Source organism: Squalius cephalus (assembly GCF_949319135.1).
Source record: "Squalius cephalus genome assembly, chromosome: 12".
Taxonomy (NCBI): domain Eukaryota; kingdom Metazoa; phylum Chordata; class Actinopteri; order Cypriniformes; family Leuciscidae; genus Squalius; species Squalius cephalus.
In genome coordinates, this window is record NC_137133.1 from 17662932 (window position 1) to 17678576 (window position 15645).

The window sequence follows — 15645 nt, forward strand, 5'->3', positions numbered from 1 at the left end:
ATATATATTTGTGTGTGTGTATAGATAGATAGATAGATAGATAGTTTTTTTACATGTAATGTATTCCTGTGATCAGAGCTGAATTATCAGCATCATTACTCCAGTCTTCAGTGTCACGTGATCCTTCCGAAGCTTTTGCTTTTTCTATTCATCAAAGAATATTGAAAACAAAATTGTACATAACTGTTTTCAACATTGATAATAATGAGAAATGTTTCTTGAGCATCAAATCATCCTATTAGAATGATTTCTGAAGGATCATGTGACACTGAAGACTGAAGTAATGATGCTGAAAATTCAGCTTTGATCACAGGAATAAATTGCATTTTAAAATATATTCAAATATAAAACTGTCACAACTGTCATAGTATTTAACAATATTACTGTTTCTTTTTGTATTTTTAATCAAATAAATGCAGCCTTAGTGAGCAGAAGAGACTTCTTTTAAAAACATTAAAAATCTTACTGATCCCAAACTTTTGAATGGCTGTGTGTGTGTGTGTGTGTGTGTGTGTGTGTGTGTGTGTGTGTGTGTGTGTGTGTGTGTGTGTGTGTGTGTGTGTGTGTGTGTGTGTGTGTGTGTACATAGTATATATATATACTAATTCTAAGAAACCAAGTAAATAGTAAAATAAAATGTTAATGTACCCTACTTCTTTTCCACAGGAAAGAAAATGGCCACCTCCTGTTACAAAGAGGCCTCCTAAAGGTCGCGGAGCTGTTATGCGCGAGCGCTCCTTGGATCTGCAGGACCGACAGAGGCAAGAGGCCCGCCGCAGGCTATTGGCTGCTAAACGGGCTGCATCTTTCCGTCAGAACTCAGCTACAGAGCGGGCCGACAGCATAGAGATTTACATCCCTGAAGCCCAAACCCGTTTATGAAACACACATATGCTATGCCTCACCAATGCGCTTCACCAACAGGGTACATCATTCTGCTCCATGTCACTCCTCCACCCTTACACATTGTCACATTTGTTACACGTATTCTTCCTCTGCTCATCATCTACTCTGAGCTGAGAACAGTGGTGAGTTTATATATGCCTCAAACAGAGCTCAATGCAAAAAGGTCATGGCAGTCTATGCCCTCCAAAACCCGCAGCTACTGCAACCCAGTTTGGATTTCATTGTAGTATGTTCAGAGGACAAAACTAAGGCTTTGTTCACACTGTGCACAAATCCATTTTGGTTTCCACATCCAATGTTTAGGACACAATTTGACAATTCTTATATATTCGCATTCATGCACATACTCCAAAACCACTGACATGTTCACTTACTCACTGTTCACTACATAGTGAATACAATGAAGCCCCTAAATAGACATGGTTATGGAAAAAAAATTATAGGAGGAAAAATTATATTTAAACACTTTCATGTTTTGTTGTGTCCCACTGAGAAATTTTGCGTTCTCTCACAAAACTTTTGTGTTCACTTAAAACTTTTGAGTTTCCCAGAAAATGTTGCATTCAGCAAACGTTTGAAGTGGATCAAAACCTTTCATCAAAGTTTTGAACAATACCCGTTCTTGTCTTAGGACAACTTTGATTAACTTTTTTGATCCACTTCAAATGTTGACTACTGTAATAAGATTTCGGAGGAAAATGCCTCAGGTTATGACTGTAACCATGGTTCCCTGAGAAGTAAAATGAGACACTGTGTCTTGGATTGGCGCTATGGGGAACGGCATCAGCATGACCAGTGTCTGAAGCACGTTTGACAAACACGCCAAATTTATTAGTTGACAGTCCATGACGTCACTAGCGGAGAGAGCTTATATAAGAGGGTGCCTGTAATACACGTCATCAACTCTTTTGTTTGAAGGAGACGCACAGACATCCCCAAGGCATGGCAATGAGATGCAGTGTCTCATTCCCCTTCTCAGGGAACCATGGTTACAGTTGTAACCTGAGACGTTCCCTTTCGAAGTGGAAGTCAACACTGCTTCTTGGATTAACGCTATGGGGAACAAATACCCACATGCCATGCTGAGGGAATGCCTGCCTCATTAAGCTGTGAATATGCACAAACATATTAGGCATAGCATAAGTTGACTCAATGGATTACTTAGCTGGAGTCAGAGCATCAAAAAGGGGCCCATCCATTACAACCTTCCTTCCTCCTTTGTGGGTCAGGTCGTCAGCCTTATGAGGCCCCAAGAGTAGAGCTCTAAGGAATAAATGGCTCAGCTATGTCCGTTTCTTTTGCCTTGACACAGCCCTTAGGGAGTATCCACCAAAGGGAGAATATTTTCAACAACGATCTTGGATATTACCACTACTTCCAGGGCGAGAATGCAACCCAAATTTTCATCAGAAGGGATGCTAATACAAGTGGCAAAATATAGTTGTCAAAGATTCTCGCCATGAAACTCAACCCCTAGGAAAACTGCAGGGGAGCTCCAGCTCTACTTAAATGCCCTGGAATAATTAGGGGAGTGCGCTCACACCCTGCTTGTGAAACCCACCAAAGGGGAGCAAATAGACCCTAATTTAAGACCCAACAACAGGAGGGAGGGCATACAAATTGCTACTCCCAGGGGGAAAATGCACTCTACCTAAGCCCTACTATAGCTAGCGCTTCATATTTTTATTTTAGCACCAGACCATAGTATGTGACAGATAACAAGGAGGGACACCGGCAGGCGAACTTCCTCTACTTGTTAGCATTGTCAAATCAGGGCCATAGTAGAGCCTTCCAAAGCGGAGCTATATCCCTACTTCAAGACCCAACAGTAGTTGGAAAGGGAGGAAAACAAAGTAGAGGGAAACTATACAGCCCTATATAACTCCATTCGCCTTGCATCAACCCTTAGGGACATCCAAAAGGAAGATATGTCCCAGACAAGAGAAAGGCAGGCTGCAGTTTGCCAATAGTTCTCATCCACCATTCTCTAACCTCAAGGAGGCTGCAGGGAAGCTTATTCTCTACTTTAAAAATAAATAAATAAACATTACACTGGGCGAGAGCAGCTCAACCCTGACTTGAATTAAGGCACTTCTTCCAGGACCAGCTATAATATTGAACATGGGCAATATTAGTGAGGCCTATGAAGCACCCATCCAAAAGGGGATCATACATTCCTACTTCAACACCCAACTGTACTTGAAGAGTAGAAGGGAAAAGTAGGGAATCTATACTGCCCTAAATAACCCAGTTCGCCCTGCATCAACCCTTAAGAGGGTAACTTATTAAGCAACCCATTCACAGGGGAGCATAATTCTCCTTTAGACCATAAGATAGGTGAGAATATAGCTCAACCTTGGATACCCTTTCAGGATATCAGGGTAGAGCAAGAGAGATGTCTTCCAGAGACAATTAACCAGTCTCACCCTGGGGACCAGGTGAAAGTGTCTTGCCAAAAACCTACCTGCATGCATAAGTAACCAAGCACTATTTTAGCGTACACCATGAAACAAGCGACAGAGAGAGCGGTTTCTGATTCCTGTTTTTCTTTTAACCAAAAACCTGCTCCATTTCTGTGCCATTTCAGCAATGGTTGCTTTTATATCAAGGCTCCAGAGGAGCACGCTGCCACAAAAGGCAGGCATGGAGCACTTGCAACATCTTTTTTTTCATGGTGTGCAAGGCCTCCCAGGTCTGTCTTGTCTTTGCATATGCCTTGCCAAGATCCGCAAGGTGGTCAGCAGCAGAGGAAGCCAGACTTAATTTATAATATCTGCCTCTACTCTGCCCACATACGAGCCCACGATCGAAGCTGACATTTTGCTACTCCAGCAGACATGGGGCCTGAACCGTGAGGGGGAGCGCCCTCAAAGCGTCACAAAACAGAGAGCACATTCCGCCCCCTCCAGAGCTGAACACACTCGCTCTTTTGGCAAGGTGGGAGCCTTCACAAAGGATGCAACACCAGGAGAGATATAGCTCTGAAGCAGCTCTTCAACTCTGGCATCCTAGAATAACATTATTACAAATTCCTTCATCACCTCAATATGGAAATTGCGGGGCAGCGGAGGAAGCAGATATTATTATTATTATTATTATCTTAATAACACTTACCTCAACTCTTCCTGCATCTAATCCCCGCCACATTTTTATTAGAACTCAAGACTCTCATCCCTCGAGAGTCAAGCCAGGGTGGAGCTTCTTACGTGAATGCATCACATTCTCTCGAGAGCTGAACACACTCCAAACATACACTAGAATCTTATATTGTTTAGAGAGACTCAAACAATAACAGAGTTTCTTACCATGAATGCATCACCATGAGTGCAGCCTATTCCCTCTAGCCAAACACACTCCATGCAAACGCTATATTCTCCTCCCTCAGGAAAGAATAAAGCAAGAACAGAGCTTACGGCAAATGCAACACAATGAGCACATCCAGTGTTTATTTACACAAGTATACAAACAAGCAGCTCCTGAAGACAAAAAAGCTGATGACGTGTATTACAGGCACCCTCTTATACTTGCGGGCACTCTGCTAGTGCCGTCATGGAATGTCGTTGGACACTGATAGCATTCCCCATAGCATCAATCTACGAAGCAGTGCTGAGATCCACTTTGAAAAGGGAACTGTATTCCAATGCTTTTGCAGGTGAACGCAAAGTTTTGGGGTAACGCAAAAGTTTTGCGAGAAAATGCAACATTTTTGAGAATGCATTGAAATCCAATTTTTCCATCTAATGTCCCATTAGGGGCACCGTAGAATGTCACTTAATTCATTATATGAGGAAAATAAATAAAAAGAAAGAGTCATACAGTATGCAACACTGCAGGAATGATGAAAAAAGTACTTGAAATGTAATCTGACTCCTCAGGTACATTGCAAAATATTTTAATCTGATTTCAGATCTCATTTGGATGTACTGTAGTTTGGAAACATCGGATTCCAAAATATCTGATTTTTGCTACCTGTCTGAACAAAGCCTAGTGTAGCCCTCAGCATAGGCACAGTTAACACTCCTTTCAGAATATGTATTCTATAGCACTGGCACAAAACGTCACAGCATAGTCATTTCATCAACAACATTATTCCCACAGTCGAACATAAAATGTGGCTTTATGTGGCGTTTAGATTTAAATAAGCAAAATTAAGATTAGTTTGCAAACTAAATTATAAAGTTTCTACTTCTTGAAAAGATGTACACAGCAGTTTTACTTCTTAAATTATCCACATTTGTATTTCCAACGGAAATGTTGATCTTGATCCTCGTGATGTTATCGCATTTGGGGATTTGCATGAAGGTATTGCTTCTAGACTTCAATTTAGGTTTAGCTTCAGGATTAATAGATTTAATCTTGTTCTGGACTAAACTGCACTGTCAAGAGATTTTTTTAAAGAAATCCTTTTATTCAATGACTAAGGTTTAAAGTTCATTCAGCCCAAAAAGGCCTTGATATCATTCAGTCATAAAGTAACAGCTTGACTTTCATTAACTGACCACCGGTTCTACACAAAAAAACATTTACAGAGAAGTATTTACAACACCAATCTTCTTCAACATTCACCCTCAAGGTAGTCTGTGATATATAAAGGTGCAAAAGAAACTTTAATAATATTACTGTAAATGGTGCTGCTTTATACTCTAAAATGTAGAAGCCCCTCTCCTCTCCTTTCTGCACAGCACTATAAACCACCTGTGGACTTTTTTAAAGGGAGGTTTAACAGTGTCTCAATGCATCTCGGATTATCATATTTATGGTCACTGGTTTGTTGAAAAGAAATAAGATTTATTTTAGGTTAGACAGTTATGTTTTTTGTATATCACAATTTTCGGTCCAGCATTTGCACAAAGATGTGCCCATTTGCCTTGTCACCTTCGAGAACAGAAACCCGGATGTGCAATAGACAGAGGTCTCTATGATGAACTGTTGAATTTAAATACCTTTTTTTTTTTTTTTTGGAGGGGTGGCAACAATGCCCCTTTTTATTTGTAAATTTGGCTTGAGGTTCTTTATTACATTAATTGTGGACTACATACAAACCAACAGCAGCATTAGATTCAATACCTTATACTTGTAAATACAACATTTGCAGTTATTTTTCCCTTTACTGCCACAATTTTAACTGTGCATAAAATGATTCCGGGTTTTTTCCCCCCTGGTTCCAGGCCTAATTATCCCAGAGAGGGCTGCTTACTATCTATCCTCTTAGCGTTACTGTTGCTTACATTCATAAGGCGTTATAAGGCAGCAAATAAATCCTGGCTTTTTAGCTATTTCCTTTACCTGGCAGCCTTACAACATCTTAAACAGAAAGCATTGTGAATGTACTGCCCTGCTCTTGCAAAAAAGAAAAGAAAAAGAAAAAAAAAAGAAGAAGAGAAGGAACTGCCAATAACGTTGCGCTCATTAAAAAAATTAAGTAAACTCTTATTTGTTGTATGGGAAATACAATGCATTTGGTAATCATTTGTTTACAGCTATGGTTAAAGGAAAGGGATAGTTCAACCAAAAATCTACTTATGATCATCTCCTCATCTTTACAATATGTCGATCAGAACCCCAATGGTTTTTGCTTCCCATTGAACACAAAATGTGTTATTTAGCAAATTTTTAGGCCGCTCATTTAAAAAGGATGGTGACCATTAACTGGGAAGATTTAAAAAAGGCAAAAAAGTAGGAGATATTTCTATTCCTCTCAATGGCATTTGCTTAAATGATGCAGGACTACTGTTGGTCTCGCGTAGCCAGACTTTCAGACGGGCAGCAGAAGTTCTGGACTCCATAGCTCCTTTCATTGGCCAAGGACCGCCCGGAGGCCTTCTGATTGACATGCAAAGTCGATGTCTTCACAATTAAAGACCGGCATGCAATTCTGTGCAGACCCTCAAGGGACATGGTAATAAATAAATAAAAATAAGATAAAAAATTTGTTAATGCTTTTTCGTTCTCTCTCAAATGTGTTATCCTGAGAGACTTTGCGTTCACTAGCAAAATGTTTGCATTCCCCTGAGGAACATTTGAGTTCTTTGCAAGCGACGGCAAAGTTTCTCGAGGGAACGCAAAAGTTTTGTGAGGGAACGCAAAAGCATTGAAAACATTTTTTTTTTCCACCACCATGTCCATTAAGGGTCTCCAAATAAAATTCATTCAAGAACGTTGTGCAAGTTTACTGCAACAATGGCGCAACAATGGTTCTGTGAACTTCACATACTTTTGAAAATCCAGTGATCCTGATAAGCGCTCATTGTCACAGTTGTAAATACAATAGCTTTCTTTTTCCATAAGGGCTTTCTTTTGTCACAATGGCTTTGTTTCCAGGCGGACCATTAAAGAATGTGACAAATACATCTCGCAGAAATCCTGGAGAATTCTTTCAATCAGATGACAAAAGTGTTTCCCATTTTGTGTGCCATATACATCAGACGTTCATCTATCAGCCCGTGGGCGTGACATCTAAGGCTGAGACTAGAACGTTTGAAATCTGCCATTTTTGTTCATGGGAAGGTTTTAAGCAAAATTTTCTAAAACATAAATGCCATTTCACTTGAACCAAAACAGCCCCAGTCACTAGCAACTGTACTGGGGTGCATTTCCCAAAAGCATCAACTATTGTCGCAAGTTCCGTCATTATTAACACATCAACGATTTACCATTTCCTGAAACCATATTTTTAACAGCACTGCAAACTTGTGTGGTTGGAACTACAGTTCTCGACTTGTAGTTAGGGGCATAGTTTATTGTTAGCATGACATGGACTTAAATAAATCAAGCTCTTGAGCGCAATATCCAAGCTAACATGCAGTACATTCTATATCCTTCATTCCATTGAAATATATTTACATTTCATTCTATATGTTTTTGCATGTCAACAATCAATGCCGTTTTTGAAGAGAACAACATATAAAGCCTACAGAACTAAAGGCCCGTCCACATCAGGGATCATAATGATAACGATAAAAATGTAGTTATAAAAACTGTTATAAAATGTAAAAGAACAGCAGTGTCCACACCACAACTATAACAATAACGGCATAAACATACTACGGTGGTTATTGTTTTGCCGTCACACACCTGATCTGTGACTTGAAAGTAAGCAGATGGAAAATATAATATCCTTTTCATGTTTAAGAGCATAAATATAGTGCATGAATATATTTTTGTCCTTTTTAGAGCTTGACAGTCTGGGTCACCATACCTCAATGCAAAGACAAAAGCAGCCAGGACATTCAGCAAAATATTTTTTTTTAACATTTAACATTCCGTTAAATGATATGATTATGATAGACTTTTCATTTTAGGGTGAACTATCCCTTTAAGAAACACAATGTTGTTGAAGCATAAGGCTGAAGTGAGATATGATGAGTGTGTAATGCTGTGCTTTTACATACTGTAGTGGCTCTGTATTGCTGTCTCAATTCTTGTCTCAATGTATTGAAAGCACCACGTACACAGAGAAACAATCAGCGCTTTCCAATTAGTCCAAATAGCTTGAGAGGAATTTATCTGGGAAAGGTGGACTCAGAAATTTTGTGCTTGAGGTTCTTCTTTGCGGCTGTTGCGTTTCCCTTCGCGGCAACTGTAAGACACCCAGAGGAAAGACATTGACATGCTACCAACTGCTGCTAAATATGTACATTGAGGTACAGTTATCATCTTGCACATTTTATATGAACAGACAACAGCTGAAATATGATAGTCCACTGGACAGGTGTTTTTCTCAATGATTTGCATCTTTTATTTAAACTTAAGAGTATATTACAACTAGGTCCCTTTTTCAAACACAAACCTCCTGCCCTGTTTTAAAAGATATTGTAATGGAATAATGTGTTTAGGCAGTGCGGACAAGTTGTGGCATAGATGTTTCACTGCTTGTGTAAATGTAAATAGTTGTAGAGTGCCGTCACCTGACACATGCCATGTGTCTGTTTTTTTTTGTTGTTTTTTTTTTTTAAAGTAGAGATCTAGCAGATATCGGTGATTATAAAAGGTGGAAACATCCATAGGTGCCTTATAATCAGTGTTGGAGACTTAAAATGATTTGCATGAGATATGACCTATGCAGAGGAAATGTCGCTTATGGTCAAAGACTGGCGAAACCCTGCAGTATTGTTTCTTTTCATGCATTTCAGATCATTTAGGGGCTCAAAGATGTTAAAACAGATGCATGATCGTTGGATCGTTGTCCAGCGGGTGACATTATGATGAGAATTTTTTGCTTCATCTCTTGGATTATCGTGTGGGTCTATCGTGGGTTCTGTATTTGATCAGGACTGTGTGATAGTGATGTGTTCAGTATAAATAAATAAAAAAGTGATTAAGAGTATTAATATAGTGTATTATCAAAGTTTAAGTCTAAAGGTGTGGTCACATTACACTTTGTGTTCCACTCACTTGCATTCATATAATTGTGAATACAGGTGAGTGACTTTTCATTTAATGAAAAGTCTTCAGTTCCAAGAATGCAAACCTCAAACCTGTATGTTATAGAAAGGTGGAGTGGATAAAATATAACATTTAACATTTTAGCAACATATGCTCATTGAAAAAAACGTGCCTCTCCCTCTATCTATATTTGTGCAATATACATGCTATTCACTGCACTAGTGGCTATAAAACACCAAAAACTTGTATTCCTTTTCATGCAAATTATGATTAAAGGCACAGATTATCAGGTACTGTTCAAGTACTGTGAAACACGAATCACAACACTCAATAAAAGAGCTTAAAGACTTGTAGAAGGAAACAATAATATCAAGGCTTTAGCAAATGTGCTTTTATCTCACATTTGCTTTCATTAACACTATTTAGAATACGATAGAGCATTCACTTTTTAGCGCCATTCTCCGGAAATTTCATTTACGAATTGCGGCAATACAGTATGTAAAAAAACCAATGTAATAAAACATTGAAGTAACGTTCATCTGTTTCGGATAAAACTAAAAAAGCCTTTGGCACCACTCACTGGATATTTCACTTTGAAAGTGTCCCAAAAATGTTATATAATTTTGTCGAAACAGGCATATTTTTCCAATGAGCCCGAGTCGATTTTAAATGTAGGCTATGTGTTATTTGTGATTTATTATTTATTAACAACTACTGACATCATATCCGGTTGTCCATATTCATTATGACGTCTGAAGTGTGACCGCACCTTATGACTGAGAAAAGTGTCAAATGCAAGAAACTTTAGTTTTGTTCTATATCTGTCCTCTGTTATGACGGACACATGAGGGCTTCACATTGTTCATCTCTATTAAACACAATACACAGTATTAGACTAAATGCCAGTGTCCTCCTCTCGCGTGCTTACACACTCTACCAGACTTGCCAGAATGTGCAATAGTGTATAAATACATGGCAGGCACATGGTGTCATTACCTCTTAGTGTGTGGTATTAATGGCAGGACACTACACTGGCACTTGTAGAGTCTCTCTGCGATCAGTTCAAGGCAAACAGAGCTATTTGTCATGCCTTTCTACTATGCAGCAGCTCTAGTCTGACTTTTTGAATTTCATAAGAGACACTTATTCACAGAAACTTTCTTTTACCCATTTTTGTGAATATATTTTATTGAGGAATAACAAAATAGGCCTTGTAACCCTGTTGAAAAGACAGATTAGAGCTGGTATGATGCTGGTCTAGCTAGTGGACCAGCATAGCTTTGCTGTTCACCAGTAACAATACTAGTCAAAAAACGTGAGACGTGTTGTGAAGCTGTTTGACAGTGAACGTGATTTCACCAAGTACAGCATGTTCCTGGATCACTATCTTTGTTGATCCTGGAACAACATTCCAATCAACCAATCAGATTTGAGGGACAAGTTTAGAGTTTATGTCAAGTTTAGGCTTTATAACCAGGGTTAGGTGCTTCTACATCAGTGTTATTCAGCTTTATTACATGGCTTGGCTGAATTCCAATGTAGAATGCAGTGTGTTATTTCTTGATAACAGACCACTGCGAACTATAACAGACCGTTGCGATGAAAAACAGTGTTGCTATGGATGCGGAACGGACTATTTTCTTTAGCTGAAGCAATACAATCGTTTTTTTTAAATCAATAAACTCCTTTTTAAATCAATAATTTGTGTCAAATTATTTCTTTATTTTGTAGGAAGCCATGTAATAAGCGGGATAATGTATAGCGAGGCGGTTGTTATAGCGAATAACAACCCCTTCAGGCTGATTCAAGACCGCTTCGCGTCAGGGTCCCGTTCAGCCTGTCGGGGTTGTTATTCGCTATAACAACCGCCTCCCTATACATTATCCCTTACATGATTCCCTCTGAGTTTAGGGATAACTTATGGGTAGGGTTAGATTTAGGGGTAGGGTTAGGACTATGTTTTTGGACAAGAATGTTGTTCCAGGATCAAGGAAATATGTTGACCCAGGAACATAAAATATTGGCAAAATCACGGTGGTCCTACAACTTTTTTTATTTTTTTAAATTGATCTGTCTGATTTAGCTCAACTATGCTCAAAATCAAAGAGAAAATGGATTTTAACTCTTTCCCCGTCTGCCTTTTTTTTTTTTTTTTTTTTTTGTTGCCAGCCACCGCCAGCGTTTTTTGGTAATTTTCACAAAACATTGTGTTGTTGTATGAATATATGAGCATGCAATATATCAAAAGAAAGAACAGAGCCTCTGCTTTTAAACAAAACAAAACAAAACAAAATATTCTAGCTTCATGCATTTTTTTATCAACAGTTGAATGTTAGTAAGTTACAATTAGCAACAAAATATATATTTTTTTTTTAAATACTACAACTTCATTAAGCAATGCTTTTATCGCTTGTTTCTTTTTTGTCTGTGATTTGAATCTCGAGACTCTGTACTCTTTCAGAAGTTGTCATAGCGCTCCCTACCATACAACAGTGAAATTACAGAAAATTCAATCGAGGGTGGGGAAAGAGTTCAAAAAAAGTAAAATAAATCAATCACGTCATTTATTGCCATAGTTATTGCATTTGTAGGGCAGTAGGAAGTCCTGCTGGTTAAGCTAGTTAAGAAGGGACACTCACCGCATCTAAAACACAACATGCTGGTGACAAGCAACGCTGCTCTTTTCAACATGGTCGTGAGTTTATTTATTCACCACTTCCCCTGAGGACATTTCTCACCTATAAAACATTTTATAAAGTTGTGGCCAGTGTGTGCACAGATGTACAGTAAAGACGTATAGCAAATGCATTACATCATTACAAAAAAAAAAAAAAAAAAAAAAAAACTGCGCTGCCACTTTCAGTTTACTGACGTACTGCAGGGAAGCCCTTTAATAGGTTTTGTTAGTTTCCGATTCTCCTCTTTGAGGGTCAGTTCCTCCATAATGCAAAGACAGTTATTGTTCTATGAATAATGCTGTTATTTCTTTTACTGAAAATGTGAAACAATGTAAACAGCTGTTTAAAAATACATTGAGACATTTGAGAGATTAAAACTGGTGCTTTTGTCATAGAGGTGTGTTGGATTCATATAGGCACGGATTGGTTTTACCAGGACAATCAACATGAATACACTCGCTCTCACAAAGAAACAATATGTTCAGTAGTGTATAGGCCTCACTGTCCACCCTCCAAACGGCACCATTATCTTTTTAAGATTGTACTTATGAATACAAAATTAAACATAAAAATCATACCTTTTAACAGTTGTTCTCTACTCCACCACACTCCACCTTTCCTTTTCATTTGTCAGTTATTCAAGGCTTTTCTGCTTAGAAATCACAATATCGTAGGCAGTCGAGTGAGTGTTCAGCTGTGTAGAACTTCAGTATAGATGTTTCGCTGCCTGTTCAGCAATAACCTGAATGGTTTCAATTAAAGATCGTGGCACAGACACAATTTAACATCCTCGCTTTGGTAGACTGTGAAAATAGTGATTCTTTCCGTTTAACCCTTAAACAGGTCTTTAGTGACCCGGGACTTCATTCACTACCCTCCTCCTCGTTCATTTTTTAAAGTTAGACATCAGTCTTTGTGATATTCCTCAATATATTTGTTATAAAACACTATAACAAGAAAAAAAATAAAAGGATGCCTGTTTTCACATACATTTTTTGTACAAATTGAATGGGGTCGCTAATGACCCGAGATGTGTAACAGTGTAAGTATCTATTTTTTTCTGCACTACAATAATTGAATGTTTGATGACTGAATAAGTTCAATTAACCTTTATTCCAGAAGGTGTCAATGTCTGTTACACAATGATGAAGTGACGTTTCACTCATAGTTACTGCAGGCAGAAAACAAAAGAATAGGAAGTATCATCAGCAAAACTTAAAATGGCTCAGCGATTTACTGCAGATCAAGTACTGAACACAATCAAATATTACTGTCACTGTCACTTGATGGTGGATCTGGTGAAAAAGCTGTCAGCGATCAAAATATTGACTTTGAAGATGATGAAATTGCGAATATGAGCCAGATGCTGAATGTACTGCGAAATAAGCTCTGACGAGGACAGTGATGATGGTATAAAACATCTGCTCAAAATTAACCAAAAGGTAACAAAATATGCTATATTTTATTCTTCTTTAACTCTCATATCAGGAGAGTTTTATAGTATCGCGACAGGTAGATATCCATCCGTGTTAGAGATCCGGAAACCTAAAGACCCGAATTCGTAATAATGATTGGCGAAACATTCATGCATTTAAGGGTTAAAATGCTCAGAATAATCAAAGTCTTGTACAAAGCAGGATGTTGAGATCTGTCTGTGGTGTTGTGATGACGTTTCTGAGTGTGAGGAGAGATTACAGGCAGTTTTGCTATGTATTTACAGTTTTTACTCTCAAAGGTTAACCATAACACTAATATGAAAATACTCTGGTCTTAGTTTTTCATAACCAATTCATCAGGGGGAGGGATGTACTCTTTTTTTTTTTCCAGCACATCTGATGTAATGTTGTTTGAATACATGAGACCTCTCATAAATGGGCTATAACAGAGAGTTTTGAGAATGGTTTAGCTTCAAACTTGTTTTGAATCATTAAATATATCAATAATGAGGATGAATCTAATGCCAAATATACATTATTTATATAAAAATACATAGCCTATATTGATAAATGAATATATGCCTAATTTAAATAGATAATTTTTTTTTTTTTTTTTTTTTTTTGCTCTAACCCATGATTATTTGAACTTTGTCAAGATTATTTTATAAAGCTATGACAGCATGCAGGATCGTAACAAAAACTGAATGTATGATTTGATGTTTCATTGCTGTTAGTTGTTTTGGCATTTTACAAATAGTTTGGTATTTGTACAATTAATTTGCCTTTTTATCTATAATTTATTGAGTCATATTCATATCTCTAAATATGAAATGTTGGGGTTTTTGCAGATGAGGATTGTATGAAGGGTTTTGGTCCTTCTCTGCTTTAGTTTTGCTTCAGTATTCTGCCTAATTTCAGATTTGATCAATCTGCCTCTTTGAATAATTGAATATTAAATATGATAATTTGTTGTACATAGAACTCCTATTAAACTTTTTTGAAGAAAAGAAAAAATTGTGCTGCTCGTTTTTATTTCTTCTGTCATAATTTACTTGAATATAAACTGCTAAGACTTGCCCACACTATAAGATTTTTAAAATCTTATCAGATTTTCAAAATGTGAGAGACCACAAACATGATGATAAAAAAAAAATCATAGATTTAAAGGGGTCATCGGATGCCCATTTTCCTCAAGTTGGTATGATTCTTTAGGGTCTTCATGGAACGTTTGTAACATACTTTGGTTAAAATTCCTTAAAGGGGGGTGAAATGCTCATTTTCACTCAATCTCCTGTTAATCTTGAGTACCTATAGAGTAGTATTGCATCCTTCATATCTCCAAAACGTCTTTAGTTTTATTATATTTATAAGTGAAAGATTGACTGTACCGAGTCTTTCCGGAAAAAAACGAGCGGCTGGGGGCGGGCCGTGTGGGCGGTGTGCTATAGCTGTGCTAACTGATCTAACAACAACACAGAGAGACATTTGAAGTAGTTTACTCACCGTGACTGCTCGATCCTTAAGCATTAGACGATCTGCAAATAAGTCGATCTGGGCTTTGTTTATAAAACAATCATCGTCGAAATGCAGGGAACAAAGAGTTGTGCACAACCTCCGTTGATGCTTCGAAAAAACAAACTCCATCCACTATTCCCTTAACGCTGGGTTCTTTGGGAATCTGTGCAGGGTTGTCTTGCCCTGCCAACCAAAAACCCACTTCTTTGGTGACATTGACTTCCCTAAAAGCCGAGCATAGCGCTTTGAGGTAACGTACTGCTTTCGCTCTCTTCTCTCTCTGGTCTGCGAGTGCGCGCGCGGCCGCGGAGAAGTGCCCTTAGGACCCATATAAGGAAATTCCGCTCTATCTTACGTAAGACAGAGCCATACTCGAAAAAAACTTTCCGAAACTTGTGACAAACCGGAAGTTTGTTCCAAAAATACTCCTTCAAACGTTCAACTTAACTTTTGAAACTTTGTCCATGTTTAGCATGGGAATCCAACTCTTTAACAGTGTAAAAAACTCAGTATGCATGAAACAGCAATTCACCCCCCCTTTAATGGTTGTGTAAAACAACACCCTTTTACCTCCTCAAAAACAGCTCTGTTCACAGCGACCTGTTTCGGTGCATGTCTCTTTAAATGATAATGAGCAACTGCTCACCCCACCCCTCTCTTCAGTGGGGCGTGTCGATGTAAAGTGCTGCCTTGGCAGACAGTATACAAATGGCTGAGGGCAGAAA

General features: G+C 38.2%; 1 protein-coding gene across 2 annotated transcripts in view; it reads left to right on the forward strand.

Moving 5' to 3' along the window:
- LOC307168974 (disks large-associated protein 2-like) overlaps positions 1 to 1335 on the forward strand; it is a 93030-nt gene extending 91695 nt beyond the window's left edge. Inside the window, exon 13 of one of the 2 annotated variants that reach the window (XM_079889294.1) lies at positions 667 to 956. In XM_079889294.1, the coding sequence (XP_079745420.1) occupies positions 667 to 882 (216 nt within the window). In that variant the 3' untranslated portion in view covers positions 883 to 956. Of the gene's footprint in view, positions 1 to 666 lie in introns of both variants that reach the window. The other variant, XM_079889295.1, reaches the window with a different exon arrangement.
- Positions 1336 to 15645: the final 14310 nt, after the last annotated feature.